The 22,113-nt window shown below is 37.6% G+C and overlaps 1 protein-coding gene across 2 annotated transcripts in view; it reads left to right on the forward strand.

Moving 5' to 3' along the window:
* The window catches only part of LOC141398569 (probable G-protein coupled receptor B0563.6), a 296,701-nt gene extending 276,197 nt beyond the window's left edge, over positions 1–20,504 (forward strand). For both annotated transcript variants that reach the window (XM_073975951.1, XM_073975952.1), the window contains exons 6-12: positions 6,702–6,851; positions 6,944–7,037; positions 7,100–7,253; positions 7,334–7,511; positions 7,581–7,675; positions 13,887–14,039; positions 14,118–20,504. In XM_073975951.1, the coding sequence (XP_073832052.1) occupies positions 6,702–6,851; positions 6,944–7,037; positions 7,100–7,253; positions 7,334–7,511; positions 7,581–7,675; positions 13,887–14,039; positions 14,118–14,231 (938 nt within the window). In that variant the 3' untranslated portion in view covers positions 14,232–20,504. The remainder of the gene's footprint in view (positions 1–6,701; positions 6,852–6,943; positions 7,038–7,099; positions 7,254–7,333; positions 7,512–7,580; positions 7,676–13,886; positions 14,040–14,117) is intronic.
* Positions 20,505–22,113: the final 1,609 nt, after the last annotated feature.

Below are 22,113 nucleotides of genomic sequence, written 5' to 3' on the forward strand. Positions count from 1 at the left end.
TAATGTCAAGCGTCTATCCAACTATCTGGAAGCACTCAAAAATTATTCCAATCCCCAAGTCAAATTTAGAATATCGCCCCATTGCGATTCTATGCTTTTTATCAAAAGTTTTCGAAAAAATTTTACATCTTCAAATGTCTGAATACCTCTCTGACAAATCCTTGTTATCCGATATGCAATACGGGTTTCGATCTGTTAAAGTAATTTGCATGGGGCCAAAGGTGCATTTTCACGAAAATTCTCGATTACACTGTGCTGCAGTGAAAATTTGCCAGGGTTCTGATGCATAAATTCGGTATTGTGGGAGTCCATGGAAGACGAAAATACCTTTGGTTTCTTTGGGTCACTTCGTTTTTTGATTTTATAACGGTAAATGTAGTGAAAACGGGGTTTCTTGGATTTTCAACTTCAAACGGATATAACATCTTTTTTCCACAATGGAAATTTACAGATTATTTTTTATTTAAAAGGTGAAAATCATGGCATTCGAAAAAGCTATACTTTTTAAAAATCGGGTAACAAATGGTTAAGTTATAGTGATTTAAGTGTGACAAAAACGCATTAAAATACAGGAAAATGCGTTTCCGGTTGCTCTAGGCTGCGCAGGAGACACCAAACTGCGTAGTTATTTAATGTTATCCAGAAGTTAGTTAGTTAGCTTTACAGAATGGAGAAAACCAATAAAATCGGTTGAAAATTGCCTGAGTTATGGCATTTTTTGTGTTTTAACTTTTGGGGTTTTCCTTTATAAAAGTTGGTACCTTCGTGCTTATGATTGTAGTTTGAATTTGTCTAGTTAACAATTACGCACAAGCTACCAATCTTTTATAAAGGAAAACCAAAAAGTTAAAACCAAAAAGTTAAAGATGGCATAACTCACGCATTTTTCAACCGATTTCATTGGTTTTTCCCATTTTGTAAAGCTAACTAAATTTCCTCTTCGATAACACTGTGCAACATTTTTAAGGTGATCTTGTGCAAACAATTCGAACTGAGGATTTTTTGAAAGTACAGACCCAAACGAAAAGAAACCCTAGTTGGGTTTTGTTGTGTCAGATCCAGCTCGGATTTTATGGCCTCATCTAACCATGGTTAAATATTGAGTTTTTAAAGAAATTCGGGGCTATATCTCTGAAACCAATGCGAATCTTCTTCTGACCTCTGAAGCAAATTTGTAGATAAGGACAAGAATAAAATATTTGGAGAAATAATGAACTCGGAAAACTACATTTATTGCCTCAAATTTCAAAATATATGCAAAAATTCCACAATTTTTATACATTTCGCACCGTATCTCCAAAACCGTTAATTTTTTCTGAATATTTTCTTTTGGAAAAATATTCCCTGGAATATAATACACAACTCTTCAGAACATGTCATTGTTGTAAAATGCCTCTGTGCCGTTGTTTTCAGCACATTTTTTCAACAACGATTTAATCAAAATGTCAATAATGTAGTGAAATTCGAAGTGCGGTGATAAACTGTTGGTGTGAACTGTGTTTGAAATACGTGTTGTAAAAGATATGATGCAAAATACCGCTGAAACAACATGAAGTAAGCATTTTAGAGTTTCAGATTGTTCTAAGGAATTGTTGAGAACTTTATTTAGAAGATTTTTGCAAAAGGTTACTTTGTTCAACTCTCAATAGTTTAGCCGATACTGACCAGATTTTCAGCAATTATGTAAAATTGTCTATATTTAATAGATTTTGATGACCTAGGTGGAGTTTTTCTTATGTGGTCTGTTCAAAAGATAAGTTCTACTAGTTAAGGGCTACAATATTGCCGAAGACAGCAAGGCCAAATTCCTACTCATTTCTGAGATAAAGGCCTGATTAATGCAAAAAAGTGTAGATTTAGCCCGATTTAGATGAGGCCATAAAATCCGAACTGGATCTCACAGGACAAAACCCTACTAGGGTTTTTGTAGTCTAAATATGTACTTTCAAAAAATCCATACTAGAAGTTGTTTGCATTTTCAGTGTTGCATAGTGTAAAAGTAAATAATTACGCAGTTTGGTGTCTTCTACGCAGCCTAGAGCACGAGGAAAAGCATTTGCCTGTTTTTAATGCGTTTTTGTCACACTTAAATCACTATAACTTAACCATTTTTTACCCGATTTTTAAAAATTATGGATTGTTCGAAAGACATGATTTTCACCTTTTAAATAAAAAATAAGCTGCACTCGTAAATGTCCGTTGTGGAAAAAAGAAGTTATGTTCGTTTTAAGTTGAAAATCCAAGAAACCCCGTTTTTTACTACATTTTTCGTTATAAAATCAAAAAAACGAAGTAACCCAAAGAAACCAAAGGTATTTTCGTCTTCCATGGACGCCCACAATACCGAATTTATGCATCAGAACCTCTGCAAAAAAATGTTGTCCAATTTTGTAGCACAGTGTTATAGTCCGTCCAATCGATGCAAAACTTTACTACACCTTTTTCAGATGTAATTGCAATTATTTTAATTGTAATTCTAGAATTTTATTTGCAATTCGTAACATTTCATTTGTAATTCGAATTATTCCACTTGTAATTCGAATCATTTTTTTTTGTAATTTCAAACAAAATATTTCGATTTACAAATGAAATAATTCGAATTACAAATGGAGATACCAAACATTATTATGTTTATTTACTTGTATCAAAACGGAAAATTAGTTAGCTTTCCAAAAAGGGGAAAACTTTTTTAACTTTTTGGTTTTTTGAATTTTTTCCTTTATAAAAGATTGGTACCTTGCGCGTAATTATACCCTACACCACTATGTGGGGAGGGTATTGTAAGTTGGTTTTGGCCAAAAAGTTTGTAACGCATCGAAATAACGGTCGTAGACCTATATTTATATATATACCAAAATTAATGTCTCGACGAGCTGGGTCGATCTGGCTATGTGTGTCCGTCCGTCTGTCCATCTAAACCTTGTAATCACGGTACAGGTCGCAATTTTGATCGTTTCGTCACCAAATCTTGGGTGTTGATAAGGGTCCCGGGGGGGAAGAGGCCTATTGGTGAAGAAGCCTTTTTTGGTGATGGTCGGATAATATTCAGGGGTCGGAATGGGCAAAAAACTTATTTGGAGAAAAAGTCAACGTTTTATATCAAAGCAAATATCTTCGTCTCTATAAAGGGTATAGCAAAAGCAAACCCTGCTAAAGAAAGTAGAAAATATCACCTTTACAACGATGTATAGTAGGTTGTCGTAGGTGGTCAAACAACGAAGACATCACAATAGTCGCTAATACAACCCAAATTTTCATTTTTGCGATTTTAATTATAATGACGAATATCACACTTTGGTTAGGAAGCTTCCAAAAGCAAAGCCTGACAATCATGCAAAGTAGGTTGGCGTAGGTGGCCAAATAACGGAGATATAGCAATAGTCGGTAATACATCCCATTTTTTTCCAAAGTGCGCTACAGGTCGCAATTTTGAACGGATCATCTCAAAATTTTGGGAGTTAATGGGGGTCCCACAGAGGAAGAAGCCTATTGATTTTGATGATGGTCGGACAATATTCAGGGGTCGGAAAGAGTAAAAACTTATATGTAGAAAAGGTCAACGTTTTATTTCAAAGCCAATATCTCCCTTTCTTTAAGAGGTATATCAGAAGCAAAACCTGGCAAGCAAAGTAGAAAATATCACCTTTACAACGATGTAAAGTAGGTTGTCGTAGGTGGTCAAACAACAGAGACATCGCAATAGTCGGTAATGCATCCCATTTTCCAAATTTTTTGTAATCACGCTACACTTCGCAATTTTGATCGGATCGTGACGATTTTTTTGGAGTTGATGCGGGTCCCACAGAGGAAGAAGCCTATCAAGTTTGGTGATGATCGGATAATATTCAGGAGTCGGAATAAACAAAAAGCTTATGCGAATATTCCAAAAGGAAAGCCCGTCAATGGAAGAAGAAAAGATCTCCTTTATAAGTGGACAAACAACCGTGATATCGCGAACATCAATAATATATCCAATTTTTCCATTTTTTGGTTGGAATTTTGATCGGATAGCCACGAAATTTTTGGGGTTGATGGGGCCCCACATTTGAAGAAGCCTATTGATTTTTGGATAGTCGGATAATATTTAGGGGTCGGAATGGGGAAAAACTCATGTGGAGACAAAGTCAATGTTTAATTCTTTGTGAATATATCGGCTTCTAGTAGGGGTATTCCAACTGCAAAGCCTATCAATGGAAGAAGAAAATATTACCTTTAAATTTGTGTAAAGTAGGTTGGCGAAGCTGGTGAAACAATGGAGATATGTACCACAATAATCGATAATGCATCCAATTCTTCCATTTTTTGCAATCAAGCTACAGGTCGCAATTTTGATCGGATGGTCACGAAATGTTGGTTGCTTATGGGGGTCCCAGAGAGAACGAGGCATATTATGTTTGGTGGTAGTCGGATTTTATTCCCTAAAAAGTTTTTACCAGTGAAAAGCTTATGCACAAGGGCTGTGGTGTAGGGTATCACATGGTCGGCCCCGCCCCGACTATAGCCTTTGTTCACTTGTTTTTGTTTGTTTTGTTTTGGTTGAAGTTTCAATCTCATTTGATTGCTTTTAATGGCCTGTTCTCTAAGACGGTTCGAATTCAAATTCGTTCGAATTACTACCAAACTCCTGTTGCTCTAGGAAATGTTTGTTTGGTTGTAATTAAAAACAATTTAAATATTTTTCAAAAACAGAAGTTTGGTAGTAGCTCGAACGAATTTGTATTCGAATCTTCTTAGTGAAACAGGCTTAACAAAATTTTACTGATTTTTTGGACGAACGAAAATCGAGGTACAGTTTGTCAAGTAATTGTTTTCGAACCCTGAAAACTAACATTTTTCTGTATTAATTAATGAAAAAATTACTGATAATTGTGATAAAAATGTCAGGTTTTTTGCAAAAATTAGTTGGGCGACTTATTTAAGACAAGATAGGATGTATAAATAAAAAATTAACCCACGTAGTCCAACAAAAAATAACGAAAAGCAATAATTACATGTAATGCAAGTTGTCAAATAAATGTTTTCGAAATGTAATGGAGGTTCCAATATACCCCATATTTTCGGTAAATACTTGAAAATCAGGACAATTTATGAATTTTATTTTTAACAGGGAGTAACTACTAATAAGTATCAACAATATTAGTCATCGAATATCCGTACTAGGAGGGTTACCATATGGACCAAGGGAGTACCAGGTCATTTCCATGTAAACAGGGTCCTGTAGGTTTTAAACCGGGAATATTTGAAAACTAAGACTTTTTATGAGTTTCTTTAGTTCACTAGGACGGATTGTCATCAACTAAAATAAATATTACCTTCAGAATAATTAAATCAGGAGGGTTGCCAGATGTACGAAAAAGGTACCAGGTTATATAAACAGTAAATGAGACCACCTGAATCCATAACCAGGGCTTAAGATTTGTTTATTTAACTCAAATTGAATTAATGCATGAAACAATTCTCTAAAACAAATCAAAATATGACATAAAAGTACAAATATCGCTTAGAAATACATATGCAAGATATTGTCAGTCTATACTGATTTTATAATGGACATCCGATGTCAACTGTTTAGAGCCAGTTCAGAGGAATTCTCTAAGTTTTTTGAAGCATTATTTTGCCGCCAGCATAATTTTTCCCTTAAAAAATATGCTGAGTAGTATTGCAGAATACACGAAATGAGTCCAATAGGTCGTAGTAGGCATTTCTGAAAATTGTCGAAATCTTTACCCCATACATTTCTAAGCAATATTAGTCTTCTACTGCGATATTTCCGATAGTTTCGTGAAATGTTATTACTTCTTAATTAATATTAAGTGAAACAACAAACTTCGGTGCCCTGTTTTGAGACACAGGTGGTCTCGTTTACTTTGTCGTACATCTGGCAACCCTCCTGATTTAACTATTCTGAAGGTAATATTTATTTTAGTTGATGACAATCCGTCCTAGTGAACTAAAGAAACTCATAAAAAGTCTTAGTTTTCAAATATTCCCGGTTTAAAACCTACAGGACCCTGTTTACATGGAAATGACCTGGTACTCCCTTGGTCCATATGGTAACCCTCCTAGTACGGATATTCGATGACTAATATTGTTGATACTTATTAGTAGTTACTCCCTGTTAAAAATAAAATTCATAAAGTGTCCTGATTTTCAAGTATTTACCGAAAATATGGGGTATATTGGAACCTCCATTACATTTCGAAAACATTTATTTGACAACTTGCATTACATGTAGTTATTGCTTTTCGTTATTTTTGTTGGACTACGTGGGTTAATTTTTTATTTATACATCCTATCTTGTCTTAAATAAGTCGTCCAACTAATTTTTGCAAAAAACCCAAAATTTTTATCACAATTATCAGTAATTTTTTCATTAATTAATACAGAAAAATGTTAGTTTTCTTGGTTCGAAAACAATTACTTGACAAACTGTATTTGTGTATATTTTATAACAGAACTGGAAAGAATTAATAAAGGCAACACTAAGTATACCAGTTTTATTGTTTTTCTAGGGGCAATATGTGGCAACAACTTTTTATGTTTAGCACAGACAAGATCCTAATATATGTCCCAAAAACACAAATTTTTGGGACATTTGAACTTATACATAAACCCATCGAAGGCACAAACCCTATCATAATAGTTTCTGGTATAACAGTTTTATGCATAGTATAACAGAATGTGTTTTGTTTTCCTTTCAGCATATTCCACAGCCGCATTATTGGCCATTGTCTTTGCTATTCCCTTTGGCATACGAATGCTGGTACACAAAGATAGAGGGCAATGGGAAGAGTTTGGGCCAGCATTTTACACAGCTCACTTGGAGTTGTTTCTGGGGAATGGATGTTTGGGTAAGTGCATGAATCATAATGATGATAATGATTGATAATGATGGTTGTTGATTCGAAATACTTTACTCATGTGGGGGTTTCTTTTATTTCAGGTGTGGGAGTTATGATGCTCCTGGTATTGACAATAGAACGTTATGTTTCCGTGTGCCATCCAAGTTTTACAAGACCAGTAATGGGTCCTCCAGGGTAAGTATATGTTATACTTTGGTATATTCAAGGAGTAATAAATATTTTGTTCGTTTTTTTAGATTAATAGTTTTCCTCACCACACTGATTACCTTTATCATATATCTTCCGAGCGTTTTCCGTGGAGAGCTAATCAAATGTGTATTACAAACCGATGGCCGTTATGTATATTTTCGAAGAGATAATAATGCCTTTATGACAACAATTTTTTATAATGTAAATAGATTTATATTTTTATAAGTCCTTAATAATGAAAATATTTTTATTCAATATTTCATTTTTATCCAATGTTTCAGGTTTACAAGGTCATGTTGGAAGTGATATTTAAATTAATACCCACTGTCCTTATAGCCGGTTTAAATTTGCGCATTATGATGGTTTATCGTCAAACGTGTGAGAAACGTCGCAAAATGACTTCGTCACGTGCCTCATATATTAAGGATGCTGAAGAGAAACGTTTGTTTTTATTGTTAGGTAAGTCATCCGTTTTGAGGGGATGGGGATTTTTACACACATATGGGACTTTTTGAATTTTTCTTTTAGGAAGCACGTCAATATTGTTTTTGGTTTGTGTATCACCAATGGCCATACTTCATATGACAATTGCATCAGATGTACTGCCGAGTTTTTCATTTCAGGTAAGTAATGTTATTAAGGGGAAATTCCCAATCAACATTTAATGTGTATCAATCGCTACATATTTTTCATGATTGTAAGAAGGCGAGAATGCAGTCGGAATTCCCTATAGCGAAGTATAACCAATAGAGTGAGCTCTTGGAAAAACTTTCAGATTTTATTCTGATTCACGTTTGTAGGTCTATTTATGCCCTCAGCCTTTAGGCTAGAAGTGGTATATACACTTTGATACGACCAAAAATGTGCCTCATCGAAATAACTGTTTTAGACCCCAAGTATGTTTGAACGAAATTCGTTTCAGACAATTTGGAGTCGATTTAGCCATGTCTGTCCATCTGTCTTTCTGTCCGTCCATCTGTTTGGCTAGCTGCTGCGCACGATAACTCTCGAACGGAACCAAATTTGGTGTATGGTAATTTTTGTCCAAACTTAGTTTAAGTTCGAAGATGGGCCATATTAGTCCACTTCTTCCCGCACGTCCCCTACAAAAGTTCAAAATTTTCCTGTAAAATGGTTTGAAAGATAACTCTCGAAGGGAGCAATTGATTTGATCCAAACTTGGCACATCGTATTATTCCTTCCAGATATATATCGGGTTTGAATATGAACTATATCGGTCCACTTCTTCGGGTTCCTTCTCACACAAAATTAGGATAAAGTGCAGTTTAAGAGCTCCTCTCAGATCGTTCTGAAATTTTTTCAGTAGGTTGTCCTTGCGGCTCCTCCAAAATCAAATATACGGCATAATTATTGTGTTTGGTTTGTTTTTTTTTTTCAACGACTGTGGGTATATCTCCGTCAGCACAGTTGACTGATCCTTTTTTACTAGTTTTTCTAGAATTTTAGACCTTCTCCACTCTTATTATTTCCCTAGCCTTTAGGCTTTACACTTTGATACGATCAAAATTGAGCCTCATAAAAGTAATAGTTTTGGACCCCAAGTATGTTTGGATAAAATTAGTTTCAGAGAATTTGGAGTTGATTTAACCATGTCCGTCCATCCGTAAGTCTGTTTGTCCGGCTGGCTGGTGTTTACAACACTCGAACTGAAAAATTGATTTGGTTCAAATTTTGGGTATCGAAATATTTCGTAATAAGTTTATGTTCGAAGATAAGCTATATCAATCCGCTCCTTCCGTTACCTCCCCCCAAAAGTTAAAATTTTTGCGCTAAAATTGTGTGCACGATAACTCTCGAAGGGATTAACCGAATTGGTTGTAACTATAATAATAATTGTTCCACAAACATCCCATACTGTTTATTGCCGAGTCCGAACGGCGTGTCTTAAGACACCACTTGTAGAGACGTTTTACATGGCTGAAATACTCAGGAAATCTTGCCTAGACGGGGAATTCATCCCACGACCTTCAGCGTGCAAGGCGGGTGTGCATACCATTGCACCACGGTGGCACAATGCACGTACTCTTTCGTGTACCTCCAGTTTAACAGTTCGTCTCGGATCGTTTTTAATTTTTTGCAACAAGTTCTTCATGCAGGCCATGTTATTCCTTACAGACTCGGATTATAACCGAATATTGACCATATCGGGTCACTTTTCGGGTACCTACCACACAAAGTTGGAAAGATTGTAGTGTAACACTCGCCTGGGACCGTTTTTATTTTTTTACAATTATTTTAGAGGGCAATTCCATACTCCTTTTAGACATCAGAAGTATTGTGTTTACTTCTTTTATTTAGGTCCGAAGCTGAGGGTATATTTCTGTTGGAAAAGCTGACCGATACATTCTTACTTGTTATACCCTCCGCCATAGTATGGAGGGTATATTACGTTTGTTTTTCCGCTTGTAGCGCATTGAAGTAATAACTTGCTTGATCAGTATGAAATTCTGAGTCGATATAGCCATGTCCGTCTGTTGTAATCACTCTAGCGTGCACAATAATTAAGCTACAACGCTATATTTTTGCACCAGAGTGTCATTTTGCCATATGCAGGTCAAGTTTGAAGATGGACTATATCGGTCCACGTTTTGGTATAACATCCAAATAACGGCACCTCCGATTTTCGGTATTTTAGTTACAATTTTGTAACCAAATTTGACATTTAAGGTTCTCAGTGGTCACAACACACCTCCACCGAAAATTGTCTTGCTTTGGTATTTACTTACTTAGCTGACCCACTACAGAACATTTGTTCCATAGACCGAACTAAGAAAATATCTCCAATTCTCTCTGTTTAGTGCTTCGCTTTCTGGAATACCGCGCCTTGTCATCTCTTCATCCACTTCTTTGCGCCATCTATTCTTTGGCCTGCCAATTCTGCGTGCACCGCCATGTGGCTCGAATTTATACGTCTTTTTAGCGGGTTCATCATCGCTCATTCTTATTATATGGCCTAGCTAACGCAATCGCTGCTCGATACGTTTAACTATACTGATGTCGTTGTATAGCAGATACAGCTTGTTTTTCATACGACGTCGTTATTCACCGTTAAGGAATATTTGCCCGTAGATCTTTCGAAGATTTTTTCTCTCGAACACGCCAAGCACTGCCTTATCTGCTTGCGCAGGTACCCAGGCTTCGGAACCATACATCGGCAGGGGTAGTATCAGTGTTTTGTAAAGCGTTATTTTTGTTTGACGAGTTGTGGCTTCGTTTTTGAAGTGCTTACTTAAGCCAAAGTAGCATCTGTTGGCCAATACAATTCATCTTTCTATTTCACAACTGATGTCGTTTGTTGTGTTTACGGCGGTGCCGAGGTATACGAAGTCTTTTACTACCTCAAAATTATAGGAACCAACTTCAACAGTTGGTCCGATCTCAATGGACGCATTGCACGTCGCACCATCAACTTGGTCTTCTCGTCGTTTACCGCCAGACACACTTTAGCAGATTCTTCTTTGACCTTCATAAAAGTATCGGTTACTTCTTGTACTGATCGTCCCATGATGTCTATATCATCAGCATAAGCAAGTAAGATGTGGCTATTGGTGTAGATTGTGCCACTTCTTTTGACGTTTGCCTCTCGTATAACCTTTTCTAGCAGGATGTAGAAGAGATCACGCGAAAGGCTGTCTCCTTGCCTGAAACCTCTTTTGGTACAAAACTCTTCGGAGAGGTTCTTTCCTATTTTAACTGAAGATCTTGTTTCAGTTTGAGTCATTTTACAAAGCCGAATGAGCTTTGCAGGGATACCAAATTCAGACATGGCTTGGAATACCTTTAAATGTAGCGGGCTGTCGAAGGCTGCTTTATAATCAACAAAAAGGTGATATGTGTTCATCTGCATTTCTTGGGTCTTCTCCAGGATTTGCCGCTGGGTAAATATCTGGTCAATGGTGGACTTGCCAGGTCTAAAGCCGTATTGGTATGGTTAAATTATTTCGTTGACCATGGGCTTTAGTCGTTCGCACAATATCCCTGACACTATCTTGTAGGCGATAGGGAGAAGACTTATGCCCCTATAGTTGGAGCATAACGTCTTATCTTCTTTCTTATGGACGGGACACAGGATGCTCAGGTTCCAATCGTCGGGTACGAGTTCTTCCTGCCAGACGGAGCTAACTAGCTGATGCATACACCTTATCAGCGTGTCGCCTCCGGTTTTAAACAGCTCTTCTAATAGGCCATCAGCTCCTGCTGCCTTATTATTCTTCAGCCGGTTTATTGCTGTCTTTACCTCATCTTGGTGGTATACATTCAATACCATCTTCTGGGATTGGATCTGTGGTATCTTCGTCGACTTCGCTACCAACAGTTTGGAAACATGCTCTTTACATATCCTTAGCACACTATCTGTATCAGTTACCAGATTACCTTGCTGGTCTCTACAGGAGGATGTGCCAGTTTCAAAGCCATCAGTTTGATGTTTCACTCTTTGTAGAATTTTCGGACTTCATTCTGTCTCCTGTACATTTCGATTTGTTCACACTCCCGCTTTTTCATCTCTCTCTTTTTCCTGAGGAAAAGACGTTTCTCCTCTCTCCTTTTCTCCCGATACTTCTCTCGTGCGCTACGCGTTGCTACTGATTGTAAAGTGGCCCTATATGCCGCATTTTTCTCATCGGTAGCAGCACGACACTCCTGGTCATACCATGGATTCCTTGGTGGAGGTCTCTGGTATCCAAGTACTGATTTTGCGGATGTTTGAATGGAGTAGCAATGTTTTGCCATTGTCCTGATATGTTATCAGGACGAGGAGTGCTCTGATTAAGCAATTGGGTCAGTTGAGTGGCTATCTGTTGTGATTGCAGCTTACCGATGTCCAACTTCCGTGTTGTGTCTGTTCGCACTTTGTTTGCTACGTTTAATCTGGTACGTACCTTTGCTGCAACAAGGTAGTGGTCCGAGTCTATGTTTGCACATCGGAACGATCGTACATCCAACACGCTTGATGCATGCCTTCCACCTAACACAACGTGATCAATTTGATTTCTTGTTCTTTGATCTGAATATCGAGATGCTTAAATCTGGTACTGGTATGAGGCTGATAGGCTTTGCAGCTGCAAGAAGCATGGTAGCTTATGTTTCTGGCAGCTGCAAAGTCTATCAGCCTCATACCATTGTCAGATGTTTCACTGTGGAGATTGAATTTCCCGACTGTTGCGCCAAAGATATTCTCCTTTCCAATTGTGGCATTAAAATCGCCTAGTATAATTTTAATGTCATGGGCAGGACAACGGTCATAAGTTTCATCTAAGCGTTCGTAAAATATATCTTTGGTCTGTTCGTCCTTGTCTTCAGTGGGAGCATGAGCGCAAATAAAGCTGATGTTGAAGAATTTTGCTTTAAATCGAATTGCAGCAAGTCTTTCATTCACTGGGGTGAATGAACCAAACTCATGCTTTGTGTCATGTCAGCTATAATAAAGTGCGTCACCTTTAGGTGTTGTTGTGACGCCTTTCCCAATCTATCGGATTTCCTGTATGGCAATAGTCGGCCTTGTACTTTTCATTCCAGGTGCAGATTCGCAGATCATGGTCCTTAAAACGTTTGCGGGGTTGGTAAACTTTAGAGGGGTTTGTTTTTCTTTTCTTTCGTTTTTTCATAGTAGGCTGTTATTTCTAGGGGAGGGTTACTAACCCGACGCCCACACCCAAGTTTTTAACGTTCTTATGGGTGAACGCGCGGCACATGTTATTTCACTACCTTTAACAGGTGTTAAAGGCAGTTCCCCAGGTGACACAACGGGGAGGTCAGTGTCCACTTGAGAAGAATGAGAGACCAAGATAAATCCTGGGCTTTGCCATGTTAAAACCGGTCAGGACCGTTCCTTTGTATCTTCCATCCCCGACGTCACCCTATTGCTTTGGTATAGCCCTCATATAACAAAGCCTCCCCTTTTTCGGTATTTTGAGCTGTAATTTTCCAGTTGAGGTTCTCTGTGGTCACGAAACTTCTCCACTAAAAATTGTCAACACAGGTCCATGTTTTGTTATAGCCCCCATATAACGGTACGTCCCGATTTTCGGTATTTTGAGAGTCTTAGCTACATTGTTTGGGGAACTACTCGTAATTTGACATTTGAGGTTTCCTGCAGTTACACAACTTTTCTTCCAAAAAGATAGGTGCACACTTTGATATCGCCCCCATATTAAGGTACCACTTGATTGAATACATTTTTTAGATTAGATTATTTAGGCATTTGAGGTATCCGGGGTATTGGAAAAGGAAACTCATTATTTCATTTTAGTAAAGAATATTTTATGGGGGAGGGTATGAAAAGTTCGGCCCGGCCAAACTCAACGACTTTTTACTTGTTTTTATTATACTTGTCTCGTGTAGCTTCTCGTGTAGCTTCTACAATGCAGCAATTTGATAGCAAAATGAGGCTCCTCTACTTACAACAGGTTTCCAGTAAGCGAACCTTCAGTGCGACATGCGAAGGCGCATAATAGTCTACTCTATGTATGGCTTCAAGCTCTTATATATCGTCAGTTAAATTATATCCCACTCCGAATAGAATTTATAACTTTTCCTACGTCCTTATTGAATACGAATCTAAATGGCACACGTACACATATGAAGACACTTTGTATGTAACATAGCTGTAACACGTTTTCATTTCCGTTGTCCTAACGTTTTTTTTTCTACTTACCGGATTTGCAGAAAAAGTACAAAACTCAGCTATTTCTATTTCCAATCATTTTCAATTAAAACAAAAACCATCCCATTCCATTACTACCAACACACCAAAGCTATTCTATTTATAAATTCTTGTTTTTATTTTTATGTTTCTCTTTTATTTTTGTACAGGTGTTCAGAGCATTGGCCAATCTAATGGAGTTAACCAATTATTCGATAACCTTCTATATTTATTGTCTATTCAGTGAAGATTTTCGTAACACATTGATAAGGACCATAAAATGGCCATGGATAAGAACACAATTGTGTCATCAAGTTGATGAGGTGGGTATAGAACTTCAATAGTAATTTTCATGGTTTTTGTATTATTTGTTTTGTTTTTCTCTTTAATTTTTATAACAGGCATCTGCCAAGCAAACGCCTCTAACAAATTTCGATAAATTGACTTTGCGTAATCACCACATAACCACAACATCCGGAGTCTGTACAGGCATTGGTCGTTCCAGTAGCATTTGATGCAAAGTACCGATTATACTATGATAGTTCGTAAGATTAAAATCCTTTATTTTTTAAATAATAAGTATAAAAGAAAAGAAAAAAACACATTAAATTACCGGTGAGTGTAAACATATTGGGGTTAGTCACTTTTTGATAGAATATTGGTAATTACATTTGGTAGCATACAAGAATGTGCTTTGCCCTTCGGCGTTTCCTGCTCTCGAAAAATAAGCGACTGTATTACACATCGTCGGGTTCAATCCAAATTTTGACCAAATTCGATAATGGGTGTTATTGTTTTTGATACTTCCACAATAGTTAGCATTTTGTCGCTTAAATGCAGTTTAAGAGCTGTGTTAAAGCAACTAATGGAGTCTACAGGAAATTCCTAGATCATGAAGGTCCCTTCTGTCATACCTGGGTTGGGATCGGGGTCCTATCCACAATATAATGATTAGGATGGCACTCATGTTAACACCTGAAGAAGTACTACAACGAGAGTATGTTATTGTATCACTGATGACATTAGGATGCATCCTGTTGCAGTTCTCAGTTTTGAATATCTTTCCATAGCGTTGCACATACATATATTCGCCGAGCACACTGGCGCGGAATAGGTTGCCACCGACCGATCTACCACGTTATGTATGGCCAAGAAGTTTTCTTTATCTGAACCCCAAGTGCTGAAGGCTGGGACTTGAGGACCCTGCTCCTACATCTTAGTTTTTTGTTGTTGTAGCAGCATAGAAACCTACGTAGAATCATAGGTTTGATGCTAGGTGGCAGCCGCTGGCCTGAACTCTATGGTTTCAGATCAATCCAGATTGACATCTCAATTTGTCGCAGATAGCTACATATATTGACAGAACATATTGACAGATTTTTGAAGCCGTGATTAGTCAACTCTCTGAAACTAAACCAATCGGAGGTGATGAAATCGGGCGGTCTGCTGATGAAGGCAATTATGGGGAAATGATCTGACCCAAGAAAACGCCTAAATGTCAGGGGACGTAATTTCTCAGACAAGGTGACACGATTGTTATATCTAAAGAACTTCTGGTGCTTAACCAGCGCCATACCCCTGCTCATTGCCGAGAACCAAATGTCACAACTCATGATGAGCATTAAAGTACCTTAAGGCCAGTCGGTTATGACCTTGCAAGGCATGCTAATGTTTTCCAGTGGCCCAACATCAACATGGATTCCGAAAAATGCGTAATACTTAAACAGCATTACATACTGTATACACACATATCAATAGAGGACTGAACCAGAACAGGCCGTGCGATCGAACAGTCATAGTGGCTCTTGACCTATCCAAGGCCTTCGATACCGTCAACCATGCCAAGCTTTTCGAGGATATAAGGATGAAAACCCTCCAGCCGTGTTTGAAACGTTGGATAATCAGTTATATGTTTGGAATTTAGGAAAGGGCGGGGTGATATCTCCGGAACTGTTCAACCTCCCACTACCTTTCTGGAATTCCACATCGTAATGTATGCGTCGGATCCTGTCGTCGATGGAATATGTGATAGGTTTAATATCTACATAGCTGAAGTAGTGATTTTTTTCCATCTGTGGAATATGAAAATATTCACCGCTAGATCCACTGCAACACAGTTCACCACTTGGACGGCTGAAATGAGGCTGCCACTGAACATATTGGACGATGGTGTACTGATTCCGTCCACTAACTACCCTAAAATATTGGGTATAACGTTCGATAGCATGTTTAAGTCGTCCGTACAAGCCACAGCTATTTGCGATAAGATCGGAAGTAGCAACACAAGTCGCTGGCCGGCGGCACTCGGGGTGCATAAAAAACTTAATGAACTTATAACGAGTGGTTTTCCAAAGGCTGAGGTTTGCTCAGCCGCTGCCAGGGTCGAGTCAAAGACCCACAAACCTTAAGTAAGATGAGACACGATGGAACTGTGCTTCAGAGTTTTATTTATATAATTTCGTTAACATTAGTTTCAGATAGTATGGAGATTAGTTGATGTTGTATGATGTTGTTGTATATGTTGGTAAAGTTGGGGAACAGCCGCGGGTGGAATCGCTTCGAATTGGTCGGTATAAAGTAAGTGGTAATCGGCGGATACAAGATGGAGTTGGTCGTTGACAGTCGGTCGATAACACTCGGCGCGGCAATAGTGGAATCGGCAATCTTCTGATCGTCAGCCCTCGCTCGGCAACACTCGGATTGGCAATGAGTTGGTAGTTCCCGTTGTTGGGGTATCGCACGGCTCGGATTGCTGTTATTCGGATTGCTGTCGGATCGGTAGCCTCCGGTATTGGATTCGGCTCGGCAGTCTTCGGGTGTTGGGCTCGGCTCTGTAGTCGTCGGGTGTTGAGTTCGGCTCGGTAATCTCTCGGGTGTTGAGTTCGGTTCTTTCCTATTCGGATTGCAGTTCTGTAAAGAAAGGAGTCGGATATAGTTAGACAACGGAGCGAACGAATCAACAGGAGCGAACAAATCGACAGGAGCGAACGAATCGCAGAGAGCGAACGAATTGGCAGGAGCGAACGAATCGACAGGAGCGAACGAATCAGCAGGAGCGAACGAATCGACAGGAGCGAACGAATCGACAGGAGCGAACGAATCGACAAAATCGAAAGAATCGACAGGAGCGAACGTATCGCAAGGTCGATGGTTGATGTAGTTTTCGGTTAAATCGAATAGGACTGCGGACAATGCCACACGTCTTCTCTTTCACGTCGGTCAACGCCAGCACTCGACAAATTCAGCGACGAAAACTAAACATCTTATCCATCTGGGTTTACGGAGTGAATGAGAATTATTTGTAAGGCGAGACAACCAGGAAATACACTGAAGTTTAAATGGAGTTTGTAATTATGCATGAAGTTGGGAATAGGCATGCACTTATAATGGAGTTTTGTATTGATACTGGATGTAATATCAGCGGTTTTGCAATGTAGCGGTCACATTACAAACTCTTACAAAGCAATGGACTGGTCTTTGGTAAGCTATGCGGCGCCAGAGTGGTATGCAAATGTTAGCGTACGTATTCATGCCTGCCAGAATGCCGCCCTAAGGACTGCAACAGGGTGCCTCCTCATGACAAAGTGAACCATATTTATGAGGAGATGAATGTTTTTATCGATGCACTACGTGCTTGGGTGTTATCATAATGAACATCCCTGTCACGATTGAATGGATAGGCTTCCCCCACCCAGGCACCTCAGTAGAGACCTTAATGATTTAGAGAGAGAGGTCCAATGGTATAAACGAGAAACTTTAGACCAACGATCCTATCAGACAGGCTTGGATAGCGTATACTCTGATGCAGTCCCACAGGTAGTACATATGTATATGCAGTATAATGACCGTACTTGCGGACCAGCCCGCACTCCATCGTGGCAGCAGCCAAGGCAAACACGATTGACCGGATTGACCCGGAACCATAGCATTAAACTTATGCTTCTAAGTAGGCTTAAATTCTGCTACAACAATAACAACAACAACGAGTGGTTTTAGCCAATTTAAGATCAAGACGATGCAGCCACCTCAATTAGTCCCACAGGTAGTACATAGATGCAGTATAAAAGCCGTACTTAGGGACCAGCCCGCCATTCATCGCAGCTGAATAACGGCAGCTGCCAAGGTAAACACGAGTTGGTACAGAAAGTAGCTTCTATTACTCCAAGGAATTTTGGTATTAAAACTTAGCTATATCGCTCTACATTTTAATATAGCCCCTACAGACCGGCACCTCCCGACTTTTTGAAGGTTGTGGCCACAATATCCCCCCGAAATTGCTGAAATTTGGTACTTAGTCTTCTTTGAAGGTATGAAAGTGTCCACCTGAAATTTGGCGATATAGGTCCAAGTTTTCATATAGACCCCATAGAACGGTACCTACCGACTTTCGGTATTTTGAAGATTGTGGCCTCAGTATTCCACCGAAATAGCTGCAATATGGTATTAATTTTTCATTACAGGTATAAACGTTTCCACATGAAATTTGTCGGTATAGGTTTTCGCCTTCATATAGCTCCAATATACCGATATCTGCGGATTTTCGGTATTTTGTAGATTGTGGCCTCACTACCGCACCGATATGGCTGAAATTTGATATTTGCTCTTCGTTGGGGTATAGATAAACGCCTTCATATAGGGGGTAAAACATTCAAGGAGAGAATTATTTGTATAGGGACATATATTCATATAGCTCCGTAGAGGGGTACCTTCCTATTTTCGGTATTTTGAAAGTTGTGGTCTCATTATCCAACCGAAATGTCTGACATTTGATATTTAATCTTAATTGGACCTTCCATACTTTCCCCTGAAATTTGCCGGTACCTCCCGATTTTCGGTATTTTGAGATGTTAGCTACATCTCACCTGTCTCCTGATTCTTTATGGATGCGACCAGAACAGGTTGCAGAATTTTTGAGTCTGTCTACAGAGTAACCAGATAACTGAAACAATACACGAACATATTTGCGTTGCTACAACATTGTAAACTGCACCGCCGGGATCATGATATACTTCCGATTCATAAAGTCCACTATTTCCTCGATCTTAACTCGGAGTCTATTGCAATTAAATTGCGAAAATAATGCATTTTAATGGATTGAAACAGTTACAACTAGTGTTAAATACTGCGTGTGCGGCTGCTGTTGGCGGGACTGCGGGAGAGTCGCGTATTCTGATGACTATTCACTGGGGTCTGTGTTCACGTAGCAACACATGAACGAATTTAGAGCAATCTCTGAAATTCACCCACTCCCAACATATTTTTTATATTAAGGAAGTTTGTGCGTGGTGTATGTGGATGTGACAAGCCGAACACATTCATATTTGTCCTAGATTTTCCTCTATCCCAGCACGGACCACATAATCCGGAGCAAGCATTGCGGGATATGCTGCTCCCAACAGAAAAAGAAATATACAAATACAAACAGGTGGCGCAAAAGTAAACTTCCGATGTTTTTTGGCTGTAATTAAAAAAAAAAAAACTTTGATTCTTCTTGTGGATTATTTTTTTTTATTATGTCTTTTAATTTTTTTTTTACATCAAGTCGAGAATATGATGTCAGATAAATGGTCGCCGCCACAGTTTATTGCCATTTGAGCCCTTTTTATGGCATTTTCCATCACTTTGGCCAAAACCTCCGCCGATAGGTACTCACATTCTTGACGGATATTGTCTTTTAGAGCTGAAAGAGTCTGAGGCTTGTTGACATTAACTCGCGACTTCAAAAAGCCCACCAAAAAGAAGTCTGGAGCGGTCAAATCAGGCGATCTTGCTGGCCAGTGCAAATCCCCAAAACGGAAGATTAGGCGCCCGGAAAATGCATCCTTCAGCATATCGGTTGTGGCACGTGCAGTGTGTGCCGTTGCACCGTCCTGTTGGAACCACATGTTTTCCAATCACAATTCATCAAGTTGCGACAAAAATAACTCGTTGATCATTGTTCTGTAGCGCTCACCATTCACAGTAAAAGTTTGGCCCGCGACGTCTTCGAAGAAAAAAGGCCCGATGAATACAGCACACCATACAGCGACTTTGAGCGGGTGTGATGTCTCTTCATGGGTTACACGCGGATTTTCAGTATCCCAGAAGCGTAAATTTTGCTTATTTACGTACCCGCTAAGATGGAAATGCGCCTCATCACTCATGATTATTTTTGATGAAAAATCATCTTCCTCTTGGTGGTGATTAAAAATGGCGTTCTGGAGCAGTGAGCGTAACATTGTTTATTAACGTGTATTTTCCATGTGTTTACTACACAAATTTCAAAACAGAACTGACATTAGGGGCCAATCGCAAAATTTATGGCATCTTCTGATAGGAGGATTACTTTTGCGCCACCTTGTATGTGCAGCTAGCTGGCATCTACTGATCTGACGGGTGTTGTGTGGTTCCTGGTCAACTCGGTGTCGGAGAACCCGCCGCCATGTAGTCATGCTTCATTCATTATTTTCGTAATCCATCACTAGTTATTTATTTCTGTGCTAGAGGTTAGTCAAAATACTATTCTAGGGAATTTATTAAGATGCCAAAGGGTTGGTAAATAAGTCATTACACTGGGTTAGTAAAGATGACATGCTTAGGATCTGTAAATAACTTGAAGCTTTTGGGGGTCACGGCCTTGTAAAAATAATGGATGAAGATGCTAAAAAGATGTAATGTCAAATCACTTCTACCCATGCCTGAACAGCATCATCGGCATCGAACATTTTTCTTGTGATCTTTTAAGATGATTTTCTTCTTTAAAGAATGTGTTTCATTCAAAACTATTAAACGAGGTAGAAAACAAAAAACACTTCCTAAAAACACGGGTAATTTGTCACAAATACCAAATAGGTAAATATGCTTTAAAACGGCTAACCCGAACATGTTATATACTCGATAACCTATAAAAACATATGTATAAAAATTTAAAGCAAAAAAGCAAACTAAATTCTGTGTTCATTGTTGATGAAAAAAGAAAATAATATTACCAATAGTTATATATACACAATATATATTTATTTACAATAATTACAAATAACTTACGTAAAAACCAAACCATATTATTTTTGAAAATAAAGTATTTTGGGAATTTACATCAAGAGAAAAAAAGATATATTTTAATAGAGTACCCACAGCCAAACAACCAAAAACCAACAAGCAAAAGAAACATAAAATAATTACCTATTTCAATTACAAAAAATTTAATAAAAACAAAATGAAATATTTTATGTATAAATTTGCTCATATAATACAAAACTATACTTATATTCTTCTATATATACATTCAATATTTAATTACAAAATTAATGTTTGTATGCAATGCAAGAAATTGCATATGGAGTAAAATGCAGTCAACAGATGCCTGAACAAAAAAAATGTTTCATATAATGGAAACGAACACAAATAATATACAACAAAAATGTATTAAGAATTAAATTTGATTTAAAGCAAGACATGAAGGAATATATATTTAAACTATTTAGTGTTTTTTATTCTGCAACTATTAGATATAATTTATTTAAGATCTCAACAGATAATAATTTCGGTACATACTATTACTAATATATGAAAGAACAGAGAAGTAGACGGGTTTGTAAAAATCTATAATCAAAAATAGTTGTAAAGTTAAAAATTAATATTTTATTAACATTAATTAATTTATATTCATCTGAATTATTTTCCCAATTATATATCATTATTACACCCTCAGTATATTTTTAGGTTGTATTTAATATAAATACTTTTTTTAGTTCAAATTAATTATTTTTTAGTTTTAATTGATTAAATCACTAAATATTTTAAAAGTATATTTCAAAAATTGTCATATATACATATATTAATGTTTGTAATAATGTGTATAGTATTAGAAAACAAAGAAAGAAATACAATTTTGCATTTTCGTCAGACGAATAAACAAAAGTGAAATATATAAAATAGCTTTAAGTGTTAACTTTTGGTTTTAAGAATAAGAATTAAAAACAATCTAATTTGTACAGTTTATTTTACTTACCTCAACACAATATATCTCAAATAAACATCCTATGTTTTGTAACGTTAACTGCCAAATCGAAAAAAATATACTATCCTACAAATTAATTTTACTTATATTAAAAACTTCTCAACTTAAAATATTTCGAATTCTTAAAATGTTTCATTAGATCTATAGATGTTCATTTATTTCCGCCATTGACATTTCTTTGTTAATATTTGGTATTTACTATTTTTAATATTTCTATCATAAAACATTTCTCTTGTATATGGGTTTCATAATAACAACAAAAATATATCCTCATCTTAAATTATTACACATTAAATTGGTTTTAATTTCTATACTCAGTATTCACAAAATTCAATCACGCATACATGTTTCAGGCGGTAAGTACATAATGGGAACTAATTGGATTCTTGTGGGGACGA

The sequence above is a fragment of the Musca autumnalis genome, unplaced genomic scaffold, assembly GCF_047663935.1.
Source record: "Musca autumnalis isolate F117 unplaced genomic scaffold, ASM4766393v1 scaffold_3, whole genome shotgun sequence".
NCBI classification, from domain to species: domain Eukaryota; kingdom Metazoa; phylum Arthropoda; class Insecta; order Diptera; family Muscidae; genus Musca; species Musca autumnalis.